General features: G+C 42.5%; 1 protein-coding gene across 3 annotated transcripts in view; it reads right to left on the bottom strand.

The window, feature by feature from the left end:
- The window catches only part of MED12L (mediator complex subunit 12L), a 347,645-nt gene that overhangs the window by 234,135 nt on the left and 93,992 nt on the right, over nucleotides 1-19,518 (bottom strand). For 2 of the 3 annotated variants that reach the window (XM_062213038.1, XM_062213029.1), the window contains exons 12-15: nucleotides 10,674-10,805; nucleotides 8,058-8,184; nucleotides 5,597-5,811; nucleotides 3,157-3,333 (exon numbers count right to left, since the gene is read on the bottom strand). In XM_062213038.1, the coding sequence (XP_062069022.1) occupies nucleotides 3,157-3,333; nucleotides 5,597-5,811; nucleotides 8,058-8,184; nucleotides 10,674-10,805 (651 nt within the window). Of the gene's footprint in view, nucleotides 1-3,156; nucleotides 3,334-4,214; nucleotides 4,320-5,596; nucleotides 5,812-8,057; nucleotides 8,185-10,673; nucleotides 10,806-19,518 lie in introns of all 3 variants that reach the window. The other variant, XM_062213048.1, reaches the window with a different exon arrangement.

Here is a 19,518-nt window from a genome sequence, read left to right on the forward strand (position 1 = left end):
AAAAAAGCAGGATGCATGAAACTACTTATGCCTAATCTATTTTTAATCCATCATCCAAAAATTGTAACCTTTCACTTTAATACTCCAATTTTTAATACCTAATTTTTTTCTAACACAATAAAACTAAAAAAGGTTTATTTATAAAAGGGCTTGGAAATCTATAGATAAGTTTTAAGGTATTTTATGAGGCATTCTTCATCAGTTCACGGAAGGGGCCAGTGCTGTGCAGCAGGCTAAGCTGCCACTGCCAATGCCGGCATCCCATGTAGGTGTGCTGGTTCAAATACTGGCTGCTCCACTTCCAATCCAGCTCCCTGCGAATAGGCCTGGGAAGGTAGTGGAAGACAGCCCAAGTACTGGGACCCTGTCACCAATATGGGATACCCAGAGGGAGTTCCTAGCTACTGGCTTCACTTGGCCCAGTCCTGGCTGTTGCAGCCTTTGGGGAGTGAATAAGCAGTTGGGAAGATCCCTCTGTCTCTCCCTCTCTGTCACTCTGCCTTTCAAATAAATGAATCATTTGTTAGAAAAGTTTATGAAGTATGTGTTATAAAAAAAATCAAGCATTATCTTTTAATTCCATTTTTCCATGAACTTTCTGAAGTACTACTATATATGCTTATATTCTACCTATAGATTACAAAGATTTCCTTAAAAAAAATTTTTTTTTTTACCATATTCTTACAATCTCCTCATAGGCACCAGGGTTTAGTCAGATTTTCCCTTATTATCAAGGGAGAGAACTAGATTCTCAAGAGCATCCTGGTGTCAATGTCGTGTTAGCATATCCTTATATTTCCCCTACTGACTGTTTCTTTTGAACTGTACTTATGAGAAAAGGGTTTAGGGCAATTGGTGATGAAAAGCTATTAACAACAACAACAAAAAAAAAAACAACTGTAACTTATGACATCAACTGTCTAATGATAAAGCTGATTTCTTTCTGTTATAATAACATGATTTGCGTAGGCCCTATGATGTTTCTGGGGGAGTTGTCCAGTTATAGTAAAAACAACTGTTTCAGACCTAGAAACTCACACAAAACATATGGGAAAACAGCACCAGTCAGGTTTTCTTCAAAGAGCCGCACTGTGATGGAAGACAGCATGGGCTAGGCTGACTAGCATCACTGATCCAGAAAGATGAGCCTGGCCCCCTGTGGGACCTCTCAAGTATGGGTGACTCCAACTCTCAGGGTCACAACTCCTGATCCACGTCTCACCACTCCCAAGGATGCAGAAGGATTCAGTACACGGCATCAATTAGAAAGCTTACCAGGGAAAAAACAAGAAGAACATAAGGAACCATGAAGGAGTCCTTGTGCTGGTGTTTGTGTTTATTAGCCAAAGCCGCAGATAGTAACAGTAGCTAACACGTTTGCATTATCTGCAATAATTTAAAAATGGTATTTCTGGAAGCTAGAAAATTGCCTTTGGTTCCAAACTGACTTTTGCATCTGAAGAATTTTTTTCTGAAGCTTGAAACTCGTATCTATGTTTTCACAAATAGATTATCTAAGTCTGAAGTGAATAATAAGTGAGAAAATATACAAAGTACTTATTTAAACGTATGGTCATTGCTGGACAAACTGTAGCTGGCTGGTAGGGAAGACAGAAAGTCCTAGCTGGCTTTACACATCCAACTTGGGACTAACAACTCGGTAAGTTCCAGGCTACCACAAGGCCTACACATAAAAACACATTTTACTGATGGGCACACAAAAACATTATTCTTGCATCACCATATACATAATGACTTTTTTAAACTTTTGTTTAAGTCTCTTTTAGAATTATCTCCTTGGTCTTTACTCACAAGGGTCACACCTATATTAGATTCGGGGAACATCAAAGACTTCGTTCTAAACCATACTCTTATATTCTCACAGGCTCAAGCGGTTACTGACATTTTCCCTTTTTGTCAAGGAGCAGGACCAGATGCTCAAAAGCATCCCAAATGTCAATGTCGTGGTAGCACATATTTTTATTTCCCCTACTGACAGCTTGTTCTGAATTGCACTCTTGGGGAAAGGTGGGTTAAGATAATTGGTGGTGGGAGCTTATTAAAGCCTTGTATCTTACAACATCAGTGATCTAGCAGATGTTTCATGGTTGAGTAACGTTGTGAGGCGACCCGGTCATTGGAAATCGTTCTGGCTTTCTTCTAAGCGCACAGACCTTGGAATGGTCAACTCTGGGAGTGACTGTCCAGCAAGGTCGTGTAAACAGCAGAATAAATCAGCTGTGCTTAGTGCCTTGCTAAGACACCCACGAGCACAGGGGAGGAAGATCTGCAGAGCTCTGCCTCTCCGAGAAAGGAGCAGAGAACCCTCCAGCCATTCCAACATTTTGCCGTATTCGCTTTACTTACCGTCCCCTTGAACTTTTTCCTATTGGTATAATTGCAGTTTTTCAGAAAAGTTGCAAGCACAGTATAGAGAATTTCCATATACAATTCATCCAGTCTCTAAGGTTAAAGCAGTACACAACCACGCTACATTTGTCAAAAATAAATTTCCTGCCAACCACTTCTCACGTGCTATCCAGTTCCTAAATTCAACAGGTCCAAATCCAACTCACACACGACCCCTTCTACAAAGTCAGCTGATTTCCCAATCAGATGCCTTCCTTCCTTCCATTAGTTCATTCTGCATATGAGGAAGGTACAGGAATGTCACAGTTCACCTTCCAGTTTGCACCTGGGTTTTAACTCAATTATTGCACTTACAGAACTACATGCCACTTGATAGACATTTATCTCTCTCCTATCTCATTCATCTTTCTTATGTCCCCAAAATTCTTAATCATCTGTGTAATACCAGAAGCACCAATCACAATACATTGCACATAAAAGCTGCTTGGTACACAACTTTCAATCTGATGTAAGAAAAAACATGTAGACATCATTTGCAGTAATTCAAATGCTCTTGAAACAAGATACTAATACATAAAATTCTGTTAAAATCTATCCAGCCACTGACACCACACCAGAAATTGACTGCCTCAATAAACTATATGATCAGATTTATGACAAAAGCAGCAGCAAATCCAAAAGCTTACCTGCTACAGTCAGAAAAGTAGTTGAACAATCTGACACTCAAAGATGAATGATCATATAACAAAGTAATCAAGGTGTCAAATGATTGGAGCAGGGACTTACCAGAGGTATAGGAAAATGTGTTGCATACTGCAGGTGACGGAGGAGGTCATAATTAGATGGGAAAATTAATTCCCTCGGTTTTTCCCTCTTCACCAACTTCTCACTGTTAACTGACATTCTTCTGCCCAAGGAAGGGTTGGCATTCTCACAGGACTCTCCAGGCATGGGGGAAAAAATCTAAGTCATGTAAAACAAATGTTAGAGATTGTAAATGAAAGAGGCCAAAACTAAATACAATGTTACATACTAGAACTTAAAACACACAAGACAGTCAGACAACAATACCTTTTCCTATTCAACCACAAATAATATGAAGAAATTTTGTTAATTTCCACAAAATTCAAATTCAGATCAGTGCACATCTAACAGTATCACCCTCTATTTTTTAAAATGAGGAAAACAAAAAGTCCATGCAACAAGAAATGTGTCTATATTACCAGAGGACCAGGGATTAAACACAGTCTTATAGGTAAGAGCTTTACTCACAGAGCTAAATTTCCTACAGAAACACATATATAATAGTCATTGACCACTAAGACTAGTGAGTGACAGATGTAAAAGGTTTAATCTGTACCCCATGCAACATGGTTTTTATAAAGAGTTATACACTGAGACCCATGAGAATACACATTTTAACTACCCTGCGATAAAGCAGAAAAATGAATATCTAACAAGTGCAGAACCATGAAAGCTGGTTTTTAGAAGCTCAAGACATTCACAGCAAATGAGCATGGGCTGTCCTGATGACAGTGCAGTCACACAGTCCTGCAACACGATGACCTCAAAATGAACAAAAGAGTCATAGACAGTCAACCAGGAGGACAACAGTGTTATAATGTACCAAGGAAGCAATGCAACCCAAACTGAGGATGACCTAAACCAAGACAACCATATGAGATGACAAGGGTCCCAAAGGCAGGCGGGAGTATGGTAGGGTCACATTTACATCACAGTGCAAGACTCATTCTGGGAGATGGGACACGCAACAGAAGCAGTGAGACAAGTTGGAGTGGGAGTAGGTGGGTTAACTGTCAAGAAGAATCAAAGGTTGAACCTACTGGAAATTCCGAACCAAAGTCAGTTTTAAAGTCACTCTTGTCTACTTCATCAAAAATGTTAGTGGGTCCTGAGTCAATGCCCATATGCGCCATAATACTCTGCTCCTGATAATCACCAGAGAAAGAATGTTACATTGCAGATCGCAGTTAAGACACTGAAGCTGAAACATGACAGAGAGATTTTTTTTTAACCACTCTACATCTTTTTGTCCTCCACTGTCTTTCTCTCCACCCCCAAAATTAAAAGAAGTTTTAAAGCAAGCATTGCTTGGAAGTCACATTCCTTGCCCTCATGAGGGGACAGAAAAAAAAAAAAATCTAAATTTATACCTAAAATAGAAGATACCTTGAGGGGGGAAAGGATCCCTTGATACTAAATAGAAAAGAAAAATTAGAAGTCTAGGAAACATATAAATAGGTAGAAGAATTTAAGTTTTAACTAGTTTCTACCATGAACAAATTATAAAACAAAAATATTTACATTACAAATAATTTTTTTAAATCCTACTCTAACTGAAAAATAAAAATCTTAAAGAGTAAAAACTATCAGTCTAACTACATAATCCTAAAAGGCCAGGTTTTAAAATTACAAGTTTTAAGAATATCTTAATGGTATATGCCCAAACTCTCTCAGAACCAACATGAGGCCTTATATTTAAGGAACTGTCACTATTTCCCAACACTAGTTGCACCTATTTTACCACAAAAACTTCAGTGAGTACCTAGAAAAGTGTCCAAAGTATCAGCATTTGGCAGAAAATAATAAAGTCATGCCGCACAAAATAGTCGGGTAAAAAGAACTACTCTGCCACATTTGAAAAAAAAGAGATTAGATCTTGAATTAGTTGAAGTGAAATATGGGATTTTACAGTGTAACTCAGAACTTCCTGTTGCATATCAAAGAGTGATTAAAAGTGACAGATGACACATCGGGGGAAAGATGCTCCTTCACATTAAAAACCTAGCTGGAACATCAGGGTCAAAACACGTCATTCTGAGGTGCACTATTAAAGGAAAACTGGAAGGTAGGAAATCTAAAACCAGAAGCATACGGGGCGGTCTTCAGAAAGTTCATGGGAAAGGCATACGATGGAAAAACTACAGGTGCATCTCAAAAATTCCTCAAAATGAACTTTATCTTTTAATCCACTTGTCCATGAACTTTTTAAGGCCTTTTGTGCAATCCCAATCCTATGAACAAAATGCATGGCCTAGCTCATCTTCTCATTAATCAGTCTTTGAGTAACCAACAGGAAACTCTGGAACTCTCAGTGCGGAGCAGAGAGGCCCTGGATCTGTAGCAAGATCCCCCTCCCATCACCAAACTCTCCATGGAAAGGAGATTCCCCAGCAGGGCATCGGCTCCACCTGCAGGGCCATACCTCCATCTTCACATCATGGTCTTTTGAATAGTGTTCATCTGCGTTCTCCCCGGCTGGCGACCGTGGCCGGGTGGAGGCCGTGACCGACAGGTCTCCTCGCGATATGAGGGTGCACATGTAGGCGTCATGGGAGAAGACGTCATGGCGGATGAACTCACAGAAGAGCAGCACCAGATTCACAAATTCCACCTTTTCACATTCACTGTTGGGATCCGCTATGGAGAAATGAATTCAATCAGGAATTCCTTAGCCCAGTGGGAAAATTAGCTCATGAGTAAGGCTGCACAGTATTTCCCCTACTTTTCAGCGGTAATCCTTGCTTTAACAAAACAAAAGGTTTACTGAAGCATTAGCGTTCTGCACGGAGCTGAGAGGCAGGTTTTGATCGTTCAACTCCAAGTGAAAAATTGCATTCAGTGTGCTGAGCATGATGTCAAGTTTCCAGACAGTTCTCCTTGAAAGAGGAATAACCATTTAAGTGGTAATGTAAACAAAGAAAAATCCAGGTGAAGAAAACAAAAACAGGGCTATTCTTCTGTCCTCCAGTTTTACTATTAAAAAGACTTGGTGACTATTTTTATACCTTAAGTGTATCTATATTTTCAGGTAGATGTGTGCATTTTTGCAAAGGAGACTTTACAATAAAACTACAATGTAAATAGCATGTGAAAAAAATATATTAAGTGTTTCACCTGAAAATTAAGGGAAGATGGAATAAAAAGAATAAAGATGAAGCATGCAGTCTTTTCTGCTATTGCCAATCAATCTAGGTTATGACTCAGGTTATGACTTGAAGATCTGAAACTGTGCTCTACAACGTCCTATCAGTGCCACTGCAATAAGAGAAAACATTTTCAGACTTCGCCTGCCACCTCTGGTACCATTCATAAGAACCACACGGAGACAGATTTCCCCGGGGAATGGGAGAGGGGCAGCTCGGTTCCCTCAGCCTTGAGCCTCCAAGCTGCTTCTCCTCACCATGGCACTCAGAGGCAGGCAGCTTCTACCCAGAGGAGCAAAACACCATCCTCTCACAGACAGCGAGTGCAACACCCAGACCAGCGAAGGCACAGAAGGAGAAAGAACAGGAGTGGGGAAGGGAAGCCGGGCGAAGCGGCATCTCCCCCAGGGCAGGACAGCAGCTGGAACTGCCGACTCCCAGGCCTGACTCCGCAAGTGCTCCCGTCAGTTCTCCTCTGTCCTTCCTGCTTGCTTGTCCAGGAAACCACAGCCTGGCTCCAGAGCCGGCTCTCCTTCTCCCGTAACTCAATCACAGCGCCCCGAACAAAAACAAACCTCATCCCCCGGCCCCATCTAACCCGCACCAAGACCTCTCCTCAAAGGACAGAGGCAGTCCCACTTCCTGCTGATTTACCCCTTCTCTGCAAAAGCCTCTTCACGTTCTTCCTTCCGTCTCCACGTCTCCACGTAGCCTAAGACCCTCTCTGCTATACTTCTTCATGTGCAAATCGCAGTCTAAGGGCAGGCATTTGGAGCAGCTGTTAAGAGGCCTGCATCCAGCACTGGAGTCCCTGGTGGGAGTCTGGCTGTGTTCCTGATTCCAGCTTCCTGAGGACACACAGCCTGGGAGGCAGCAGGCGATGGCTCAAGTACCTGGACCCTGCCACCCACCCACATGGGAGAACTCGAGTAAGTTCTTGGTTCCTAGCTTCGGCCTGGCCCAGCCTCGGCTGTTGTGGGTATTTGGAGAATGAATCAGCAGATGGGAGTTCTTTCTCTCTCTTTCTTGTCTTTGCGTTTCAAATAAAGATTAAATAAAAATTTTTTAATTTTTATAGAAAAAAATCTCAGACTACTATCAAGTCTACATAGCTCACTACATAGTTCACCCACACCATGAACCCACTGGGTGGCTGTTTATTCCACATACCTACAACCCGGAATGAACAGTAAAATAAAGAACAGAAAGGAAGTGCTTGAGTTGCCAGAAATATCTAAGAAAGTGCAGCAAGACAGCCAACCATCTTTATAACTATTCCCATATGTCAAGGCCTTGGTTATAAATTGGTTCTAGTTGGTTTTCCTGTCTTTTAAGAGCAAGAAATAGAAAATCAGAAATTTAGAAAACTACACCAAGAAAATAGTGAATTACAATATACAAATGAGGGTCACAGGGCCCCAGCTCTTCTATTTCAATGCAAAAAGATCTAAAAAGCAAAAATGAGCACACCGAATATAAGGGAGTGAGGTAACAATTTTTAAATGATTAAAATCTGGAAATTTTAGAGTCTTGGAAGCTTAACTCACTTTAAAATCCCCTGAATGACTCCAATAAAAAACATGCTTTTAAATTTTGCTCAATGAAACACATATTATCTCTAGTGCCAAGAAGCTTAAGTAACGTGCAAATAAGAAAAAAAGGGGGGGAGGGAGGAATTTGCTCACAAAAAGGTCAATTCCCTTGTTTAAGATCTAGAAGCAAAGAGCTTTCTTTACTTACACAATGAGGGAGCCTGTGTATCCAAAAATCTTAACAGAACATTCTGGAAAACAGGCAAACTCGAACCAGCAAGAGAGGCTGAAGAGATAGACTCCTTCTCATCCAAGACTTCTGATTCTCCACATCTCTGCGGATGAAGTCATAAGGCATAGTTAATCACAGCAGAGAAACAGACTCGTGAGTCATGAATTTGATAGCTTTTAATTAACATTGAAGTTCTTAAACAATACATGTAAAACTGAAATTTCTGTACTTATTTGTACCATACTTAAGTAAATGTCATCATCCAAGAACAATTCAAATTATATCAAAGAGCAGCCCTAAAAAATTATTCACGTGAATTAATCTCTAAATAGCACTGTATGAATACACATCAAATATATGACATAGCACAATAAACTATTCACTGCCCTACATAAAACTGGTACACAATAATTTCAGGTTGTCTTAGTATTTAAATTGCTCATGTTTACCTGTATTTCCCCTGGGAAAGATCTGAGTATATGTTATTGAATCTGACTTTTTTTGTGTTTGTGTGCTTTTGTCAGGAAGTAGGTATGGGTGTGTTGGGACAAGTACAGTGTCAATGAGAGAGCTAACATAATCCTCTAATAACATTCTTTCATTTACCACACTTCACCACTAAGATCTCTCAGAACCACTGCTAATCTCCAGAATTCATGAAATACATCTGGAGAAGCTGTTCACTTCTACATTCTTAAAGAAAGAACTTACTAGAAAACTAAAGAAACAGTTTAAAACTCAACTGTAATTACTGAAGTTCATTCATTGCAATTCACCATAGAACAGTCAGTCTGTCTTCATAAAGTGCAGAAAACAGCAGTGAAAGGTTTTTCCTAGTTTGCATGTTGTACAAGGAGCCATTTGTTTACACCTTAACATCAGTATCTGCAAGCCCCAATTTCAACAATATGGTCTTTGGTTTGCTTCTTCTTTCCCAACAAAGGAGAAGCACGCTCTTCCACTTTGATTCTTTAATGGCTTCAGAGGAAGTATGTATATTATCAGCAACATAGCCAGCTGAGTGTTCATTAATTCCCATAGCTGGGGCCAGCGCTGTGGCGCAGTGGGTGAAGCCTCCACCTGTGGCACCGGCATCCCATATGGGTGCCATTTTGATTCCCAGCTGCTCCTCTTCTGATCCAGCTCTCTGCTACGGCCTGGGAAAGCAGTAGAAGATGGCCCAGGCACTTGGGCCCATGCACCCCCGTGGAAGACCCAGAAGAAGCTCCTGGCTCCTGGCTTTAGATGGGCCTAGCTCTGGCCATTGCGGCTATCTGGGGAGTGAACTAGTGGATGGAAGACCTTTCTCTCTGTCTCCCCCTGTCACTGTCTGTAACTCTACCTCTCAAATAAATAAATAAAATCTTTTTCAAAAATTCTCATGGCTAACATCATCTCGGCATCTCCTAAGCACATCACACTACTCTGGTGATAGGGACACACACACACTGAACAGGATGGGCAAAGGCCCTGTCCTCAAGCTTAAGCTGTAAGAGACAGCAGCTATCAAATCATAAGCAAACAGCACTAACATGCATGGCTTGGAGGAAAGTACAACAGTGACGTGAGAAAGAGCAGCTGGGTGGTGAGTGGGTGCCTTCACTTCAGACCATGTGGTAATGGAAGACCCTCCTGAGGTGATACTGGTTAACCAGGGGAGCTGCACAGGCAGTGCCACTTCCTGAAATGGGAATGGCCCCAGAAGCCTGCCATGGAAAGACTGCCCAGCAGAGCTAGCCACCAGAAGGAACAGGATGAGCAAAGGCATCCAGTAAAAGTGAGCTTTGTGCTGCTGGGGAGACAGACTAAGATGGCTGGAGTTACGACCCAGGGGAGAAGGGAGCAAGCAGAGATGGTAAAGGCAGGCAGGGCCAGCTCAGGTGAGGCTCTGCAGGCCGGGTACGGAGCCAGGAGAGAGCTCTGGGGAGGGCAGCAGGTGAGCTATGTGCCCTCTGAAAGGTCGCTCTGGCTGCTGGGTAGAGAAAGATGGAGAACACAACGGGAAGCAGAGAAGAGACAGGGGGGCTCCGAGGCTTTCCAGCGAGAGAAGCAGAGGGCCAGGGCCTGGGCCTGGGCCTGGCCAATCATATGCGGTCCCTGCTAACATCTGGCAGGAAAGATTTCCCAGCCACAAAAACTAATGTTGATGAAGGTAGCTCTCTTTCTTTATAATTTCCTTTATAATCTCAATACTTCAGAAACTCTCTGGAGTCCAAATATAATCTCAAAAATTGACACAAATTGGAATCTACAATCCCATAGCTGCCTCATGAAAATATTTCCAAACTCACTAAAATATCATGCAATTCTAAATTTCCTAACAGTTGGTGTTTGTTACGTACTTTTGTATGTGTACATGTGTATGTGTTCTGCCTATCTCAGCCTCTTAAAATAAGATTTCTTTGTATTAAATCAGACGTTAAGGTCTTCTTTTAAAGATCTATTTTTAATTAGTCCAGAACACAGATTTTTGGTGGTGATCAGCCTAGAGAGGCCCACAAAAAGAACCTAAGAATAAGCAGTAGGCATCGGCCCAACAGGACTTTGGAATCATGGCATTCATTCGACAGGAATGAAGCGAGCTGAACCCACCTCGGCCTCGATTTCCGCTTGCCTCTTCTCCAGGAGTTTGGCCACTGCCATGGCCCTGTGCTTGCCCGACCGCTTGCAGCTCACGGCCCACTCACACAACAGCGTCACCACAGCTTCATCGTTGGGGGCAACCTGGTGACCGAGAGAAATGAAGACTGACCACAGCAGGCACACAGCAGGGTCAGAAGCAAGGCAGCAGCTACAGCTTGAAAGATGTGTCCCCACATTTTATCACAGTGGTTTTACACAGTGCTTCCAAACCTCCTTCACCTCAAGTATAGAGAGTCAAACTTAGTCATAAGGAAGGGAATCACTTCTGCAGAATCTGCGACCATTCTGAGAGAACCAGGGTTTCCTTAAGACTCCCTCACTCGCATGGCATCGTGAGCAAGTCCCGTCACTCCTCTGGACGTCAACCTCAAACCCAAACAGAAAGGGGGAATGCCCACGGGACGCCAAGAAAAGCTGTTCCAAAGTCAAAGTACTCCATGGTCGGCATCCACAGGCCCTCACTCACACCTCATTACTCCTGAAATCCCATCAAGCCAGGCTGGAATGCAGATAAAAGACCCACCCCACTAGGAACAACAAACATATGACACCCACGAATTTAAAAAAAAAAAAAAAGCACTGAACTGCAGAAGTGAGAAAAGGATGGCAGCCTGGGTCTGTGTAGGGCTCAGCATGGCCACATCAGCCCGACTTGCCACAGCCCAGGAACGGGCACCAGCGACAGAACAACAGAAATTCAGGCGGAGGAGACAGGAGTTTGTCTGCTGGTCAACACCACGCTTCTGTGCAATCTGTCCTTTCCTTTTAAGCAAAGTCAACTGCAAGTTTTTAATATTTCCAAGAAAAACGAATCACCGTATTAGCACACACATGCTGTGTGAGGAGTTCTGAATATTCTAAGATCCATAAGTTCAAATGAGATCAGGATATAGTATGAGCACACTCCCCAGAAGCACACACGCACCTATAAGCCACACACATAAATTTAGCAAAAATAGCACTCCGAGAAGCCAAGAACACCAGAATACAAATCCCTGATCAACTGTAGACACTAGCAAACAATTCAGATCACAAAGTCAGTTTTTCCCAAGATTCACTCATTCACTCCATAATTTAGTCATTTAAACATGTGTTGACTAAAAGAAATAAGCTGTCTGTGGCAGATATCTCAAAGGGAACCCTGGGTCTCTTAATTCAAAGCAAAGGAACTTACACAATTAAAATACGTGAAGTTTGCACACAACATTTTAAAAACAAAGCAAACGGAAAGGATTTTCTTCCTGGATGCAATCTAACCCACTGTAAAATTGAAAATATAAAAGTTAATCTTCTGAAGCACCACATGCTAAGGTTTAGAATACTAAAAAGAACAAAAAGGTATACTAAAAATACACTCAATTTTTATCCATCTAACCAGTAATATGCATCATAGACGTATTAAGGCATTTTATTCTCCTCTACATCCTCAACATCAGATAGGAATATGCCACAAAAGGATGATTTGAAGTTTTCTTCTTCAAACTTCTTTTCCCACCAGACCCTGTGGGATTTAGTACCTAACTGGTAATGGTGCGCATACAGCATTTCAACAGGAACTGAAGGAGCTGGACGACCAGATTTCCTCAGGTCTACTGAGTGACGTACAACAAGAGAAGTCAAAATAACTCACACTACCACGTCTCCAAGACAGCAGCTAGTGTGCTCACGTCACCTCTCTGGGAAAAGAGAAACACACACACACACCCACTCCATGCTGAAGACCAACACCGTGAGCACTGCGTACAGGCAACATGCACACAGTTCCAAAAAGGCAGGAAGGAGGGGATGCTAAGTGCAGCAGCTAAGCTGCCACCTGAGACACCCACATCCCACACAGAACCTGGGTTCCAGTTCCAAATCTTCTCTCCATTCCAGCTTCCTGGGAGGCAGCAAGGGATGGCCCAAGGACTTAGGTCCCTGCTAGCCACATGGGAAAGCTGGACTGAGTTCTGTACACTTGGCCTCAGCCCGACTCACCCCACTATTGCAGGAATTTGGGAAGTGAACCAGCAGATACGCTGTCTTTCAAATAAATAAATTTTTTTTAAAAAAAGTTTTAAAGGCAAGAAAGAGACAAATGCCACCCATGTGCTTGTAATGTGCATGAAAGAGTGTCAGGAGCGGTAAGAGCCAGGAAGGGCATTTCCTTGCTCAACAAGCACTTGCTCCTTAAGAGATCAGAGCCCAGGGTTAATGCAGAGAGGATGCAGCTGAGAGGGCTTCTTCACAATAAAGAGAGCAAGGGATGAAGGGCCTCCCGGGGATGCAGCCTTGAAATGGCCCTTTGGCTTAGTCACACTGTTAACAGTGCTTTTATTCAGAGGGAGGGATTAGAGGAAATACTCGCTTTATGCTTTTATAACGCAAAAGAAAGACTTTCTATTTTGAAGGGGGGGAAAGATAACTGGACTTTGGAGGAAAATTACAATAAATTTGATAAACAAACAAATCCATGTAAAGGACACAAAAGACCTTGCTAAATAAAGTGTTGGAGATCACCCTCCTCCAGGTCCTCTCCACCTGCTGTCCCACAACCACTGAGACAAACAGGTGTTGGTCTTCAGCATGGAGTGGGTATGTGTGTGTTTCTCTTTTTTTTTTTTTTTTTTGTATGTCACCTTTCCCTCAAATCCCTCTGTACTCACTCTTAGAAAATGGCACTGCTGGCCATTCCGCCCAGAAAGCTGGGCGCCATCTCCCTCCCCAGCAACACTCGACTGCAGGAGAGACTCTCAAACACGACAAGCTCAACCCACGGCAGCCCTCAGTGCGGGCTGCTCCTTCCCTCGGCACTGCTTTTACCCCAGGAGTTCCTGCAGAGCACTGAGGTCTCCCTGGCCACCGTGGCAAGGCCATGCTATTTCGCCTGGTCTGCAGTGCATGGTGCCAGCTGAAATTATTTTCTTCACTCGTTTATCATTTTCCTGTCTGCACTGCCTCACCAGGTGATAGGCACTATCAAAATGGGAACTGGTTTCTTCACGGCTGCTCTCTCCTTTGTGCCTAGAACAACACACGCCCAGCACACAACCTACAGGCACATGGAAGCCGCGAGTGGAAGGACTCTGGGTGGAACCACCATGATTGACATCACTCGAAGTTTCACAGATAAACAATGTACTGAAGTCGCATCCCTCTGCAGTGCCTTTGATGCAGATGCTAGCTATTACCAGGTCCTGGTCTCCCATGGGCTCCTAGTCTCTCTCCTTTAAAGTTATTTTACTAAAATTAACTCACTTAGCTGAGGTCATGGTGCAGCCAGCCCTACAGGACCCCTGGACCTAAGACTCACAAGGTCACTTCTACTCCCTAGGGATAACATCTTGATGTCCGGTCTTGAGGTGTTTCTTTCCCAGAACTCTATGCCTTGAGCACAAAGTAACCACCACTTGCATGTAGCCCTTAGAATAACTGCAGCCCACTCTGCCATCATCAGAATTCCCAAAAGGACATGATATGACCAATCAAAGGAGGGTCCCAAGCACCATGGACCAACCAGGTACCTGGACATGAGCTGAACACACACCTCCCAAGCCCAACTTCAACCAATAAGAACCTTTCCTCCAAATCCTTGGAGAACCCAGGAATTAAGCAGTAGTTCTCTGGCCCCTTACTCTGCTATTTGCAACAAATACCTCTTTTCGTCCACCTACCTAGGGTCAATAATTCGTTTCCTGTGCATCAAGCAAGAGAATTAACTTTTGGGGGTGTTAACACTATAAAGAGTTATTACATACAAAACAAACAAACAAACGAAAAAAAAACCTTGGGGCTGGCATTATGGCACAGGTTAAGCTGTGGCCTATGACACGGGCATCCCATATGAGTGCCAGTTCCAGTCTCGGCTGTTCTGCTTTCAATCCACCTCCTTGTTAATACTCCTGGGAAGGCAGTGGAAATTGGCCCAAGGATTTTGGCCCCTGCCACCCTTGTGGGAAATCCAGATGGAGTTCTGGGCTCCTGGCTTCTAGGTAGCCCAGCCCCAGCCACCACAGCCATCTGGGGAGTGAATCAGCAGATGGAAGAACTCTGTCTTTACATCTCTCTCTGCTTTTCAAATAAAGAAATATTTTTTAAAATAAATAAACGAACAAATCTTCCTTCCAACTTAGGGCAAATACAGTAGTTGGCTAATCTTATAGCATAAATCCAACAGTAGTCCTAACACAATTTACAATTTAAATTTAATTTACAATTTAAAATTGTGTCCTAACACAATTTACAAAAGTAAAATAGAAGATCTGACATAACTCCTAAAGCATTTGCACGGATTTTTCAATCTGCTTGTTCTAATCTAAATTACATTTCTGTCCATGAAACAGAAACATTAAGAAATATTTTCTCTCTCCAAATTGATATAACTTGACCCTTCTGGTTGTCCTGTCAATCAAAGCAACTTTAACTTATCTCACTTAAAAAATAATTACTTAGCTAAATTAAAATTATCTTTCTTTCCCTTTTTCATGTCCTTACTCAATTAAGTTATTGTGCAACCACAATGCTGCATGAAATTTGCAAGATTATCCTTTTGGGGCCTGCTAGGTGGCTATTATAACAATGATTTATATAAAAGTACAAATGATGAGCTGAAACTTACAATCTTTCAACTTTTAAATAATGTATGCCACTTCCATATTTTAAACATGCTTGAGAAATAAAATGCCCACCAATGTGTTACTTTTGCCATGTTTATACTTAGGTATTTATTTGCAAATTTGGAGTGAGAAAATACTGTTCTCATGCAAAAGAAATAAAATACACATTTAAAAAATATCCATGGTACAATACACTTGCACAGATTTGGAATCGGAAATAAGCCTAGAATGCTTACAAAACTCAAAACGGCTTTAAGAAACATTGACAGCAAACTGAGAAACAAGAGGATCTTTTTAAGCAACTTATTTAAAAGGCAAAAAAATCACTCAAAAAATTCAAATCAATAAAAAAATTACTGAAAACATTTGTTGATAACTTGGAACAAAAAGAATAAAGTAGTTGTTACCTGTTCCAACAAAGTATTTAAATCAACCTTTGTGCGTGAGACAGTGTGTTTCCACTGTGCACTGACAGAAATTAAGTTTACAAAATGTCCAATGGAATCCAGCTCTACATTGAAGAGATCTGGTCCTTGATAATTTCTTGAAATAGATACATAAAACCCAATGAACAGGAGAAGGTAAACTTGTCTTTCCATGAGTTGACTCACCCAACTAAACATAGATCGACATGCACGAAAAGCACACAGGAAGGAACAGACTGTGTCCAAGCTAACGGATCTGACCACTGGTCTGGGGTCATGTGCTAGGAAGCAAGTTTGACAAAGGGATCAATTCACTTCCAAATGCAACAGTTAAGTACTTTCTTTTAATACCCATAATATGTGAGGCATTAAAATATTTTTCAAAAACCTGATGCCTATTCTCAAACAATCCACCTGCTGGAGGGAAAATAATAAAAGACAACTATTCATAAAGGAAAGACACATTTCAGTAGCATGGATGCAGGAATTAAGTCCAGTCATCCACATCTCTCAGGAGACAGGCACCCAAGTCCCACTGTACTTAATTGACATCTGAGACCTCAACTTGAATGTAGGTTGCAATCTATCTGCTGCACTTGAGGTCTCCATTTCTGTTTGCTAAGAATTAAGTAAATCAAGAAAATCAAAGATTAAAACCTTGAGAAAAATGTCACTGTAAAGACTGAGCTTTTAGAATATAAAATTTTAAGGACAATGTTGTGGTATGGCAATCTGAGCTACAGCCTGTAGTATCTACATCCCATGTCAGAGCACCGGTTCCAGCCCCAGGTGCTCTGCTTCTGACCCATCTCCCTACTAATGTGCTTGTGAGGAACCCCCTGCCAACCACATGGAAGACCCCGGAGTTCTGGGCTCCTGGCTTCAGTCTGGATCAGCTCCGACTGTTGGGCTGCAGCCATTTATGGAGTAAACCAGAAGATGGAAGATCTTTTTTCTCTCACTCTACCTTTCAAATATACAAATAAAGCTTCAATTTTAAAATTTAGCATAGAAATATTATCACATCAATTAAGACTATAGTAGTTATACATTTTACATTTCAAAATCTATTTTTAATCAATAAATATTTTCCAACACTGGCCTATTTCCAACAGTGCCAAGTCTACTCCTTTGTGAATATCAAATAGCCTGTCAGATGATGCTCCCCTCCCAGAACCCTAACATGGAGGGAATGAAGGAAGAGGAGGGTCTGTGCTTATTTTAAAACAAACAGTAAGGTATTACCAAAGAAGTTTCATGATTTACCTACACTAACGTCTCAGAAGATCATACTGGAAAACCAGGTCCTATTACAGCAGTTTGAAAGCATACTCTTTGCAATACAAATAATTACATATTTATATCTATGGATCACAAAGTATGTTATTCCTTTTTTTTTATTTATTTATTTATTTTTTTTTTTTGACAGGCAGAGTGGACAGTGAGAGAGACAGAAAGAAAGGTCTTCCTTTTTCCATTGGTTCACCCCCCAGTGGCCGCTGCAGCTGGCGAATGGCGCTGATCCAAAGCCAGGAGCTTCTCCTGGTCTCCCATGCGGGTGCAGGGCCCAAGGACCTGGGCCCTCCTCCACTGCACTCCCGGGCCACAGCAGAGAGTTGGCCTGGAAGAGGGGCAACCGAGACAGAATCTGGCGCCCCAACTGGGACTAGAACCCGGGGTGCCAGCGCCACAGGCGGAGGATTAGCCAAGTGAGCTGCGGTGCCGGCCATTATTATTTAAAAATTACCACTAAGAATAAATTTATAATTTTCACATTACTTTTCAAGACATTGTCCCAGTCAAATCTTTTTTTTAAGATTTACTTATTTATTTTTAAGCTAGAGTTACGCAGAGGGAAGAGATAGAGAAAGAGAGACACAGAGACAGAGAAGGAGGGAGAGAGACAGAGAGAGAAGGAGGGAGAGAGAGAGAGACTCTTCCATCCACTGATTCACTCCCCAAATCGCTGCAACGGCAAGGGCTGGACAGGCTAATGCCAGGAGTCAGGAGCTTCCTCCAGATCTTCCATGTGGGTACAGGAGCCTAAGCACTTGGGGCCATTCTCTGCTGCAATCCCAGGCACATCAGCAGGGAGTTGGATAGGAAGTAGAGCAACTGGGCCTTGAACTAGCATCCGCCCACATGGGAAGCTGGCATCACAGGCTTTACCCACAATGCCAGCCCCATGTCAAACCTTTTTTTTTGCCCCAAACATATAAACTGTTGGTCCCCATTTTTGGCAGAGTTACCAAGCAGCCTTATTTAGATTCTTTGTGAAATGTAACCTATACACATCAGTTTCAGGGTATTCCCACAAGAAATGTTGAATGCATATACATTTGCAACTCATACACAGAAGCCACAAGCCCCCTGCACCACTCTGCATCAGCCAACTTTTAAAAATTAGAGCTTGTTAGCCGGCGCCGCGGCTCACTAGGCTAATCCTCCGCCTTGCGGCGCCGGCATACCGGGTTCTAGTCCCGGTCGGGGCACCGATCCTGTCCCGGTTGCCCCTCTTCCAGGCCAGCTCTCTGCTGTGGCCAGGGAGTGCAGTGGAGGATGGCCCAAGTCCTTGGGTCCTGCACCCCATGGGAGACCAGGAGAAGCACCTGGCTCCTGCCATCGGATAGGCGCGGTGTGCCGGCCGCAGCGCGCTACCGCGGCGGCCATTGGAGGGTGAACCAACGGCAAAAAGGAAGACCTTTCTCTCTGTCTCTCTCTCACTATCCACTCTGCCTGTCAAAAAAAAAAAAAAAAATTAGAGCTTGTCCTCCATGTGCCTGCCAGACATTAATTTACAAATTAATTGTCAAGACACCAGGATTTCAAATATGTAGACTGAAATGTCTTGCCACTCTAAAAACAATCCCTAAAAATAAGTTTTTTCTTTAAAACAACCAATGATTGCTTGAGAAGTGAAATTCAATAAATATTATTTTAACTCAAAATAACATGAAAGAAAGAATTTAAGGTCACTTGGTTGTTCAGGAAAGGAAACAAATACTGCTCTGCCCGCCACTGGATGGTAAGTAAGTGGAACAAACACCCATAGATAAGTATTTTAGATGCACAGAAAATGGCAGGAGAAAGGCAACAATATGCAAGGAGAACAGAGAGGAGACTTAGGAGATTAGAAGGCTGTTTAGCAGGGGTGGGGAACCATTTCTCTGCCAAGGCCCATGTGGCTATCTGTCACATCATTTGAAGGGCATGCAAAATTATCCATTTAAAAAGGAGCCTGCTATAGATCTAGTGAATTTCCAGTTCCACCTGTGGTTGCCTTGGCAGAGCCAGATCTAACAACTTCCGCTGGCCATCCAGGGCCTGCAGGCCGAATGTTCCCCACCCCTGCTTCAGATAAACTTTCTAGAAATGCCTTAAAGAATGAGCTATATTTCAAAAGAGAGATAAACAAAAGAAGAAGTATGAGACAGTCAGAATAAAGTCTTGTCCCCACCCCAGCAATGACATCCACCTCCTGATCCCTAGACTTGGAAACAAAAGGGGCTTGGGCCAGTGTGAATAAATTAAGTTGTTGGCTTTGAAGGGGGGAGGAAGAAGGGACCACATCCTGAAGAGCGCAGGAGAAGCTGGGAAAGGCAAAGAAACAGCTTCTTCCTCCAGACTCCAAAAGGAGGAAGGCTGAGTGACAACTTACCCTCCATAACTGTAAGAGAATAACTCTGTTTTAAGTCACTAAATTTCTGATAACTTGTTACTGCAGCAACAAAAGTAATTCCAAGTTCTCTCTCACACACACATAAAAGGTAGAAA

This window comes from Lepus europaeus, chromosome 2 (assembly GCF_033115175.1).
Source record: "Lepus europaeus isolate LE1 chromosome 2, mLepTim1.pri, whole genome shotgun sequence".
Classification (NCBI taxonomy): Eukaryota; Metazoa; Chordata; class Mammalia; order Lagomorpha; family Leporidae; genus Lepus; species Lepus europaeus.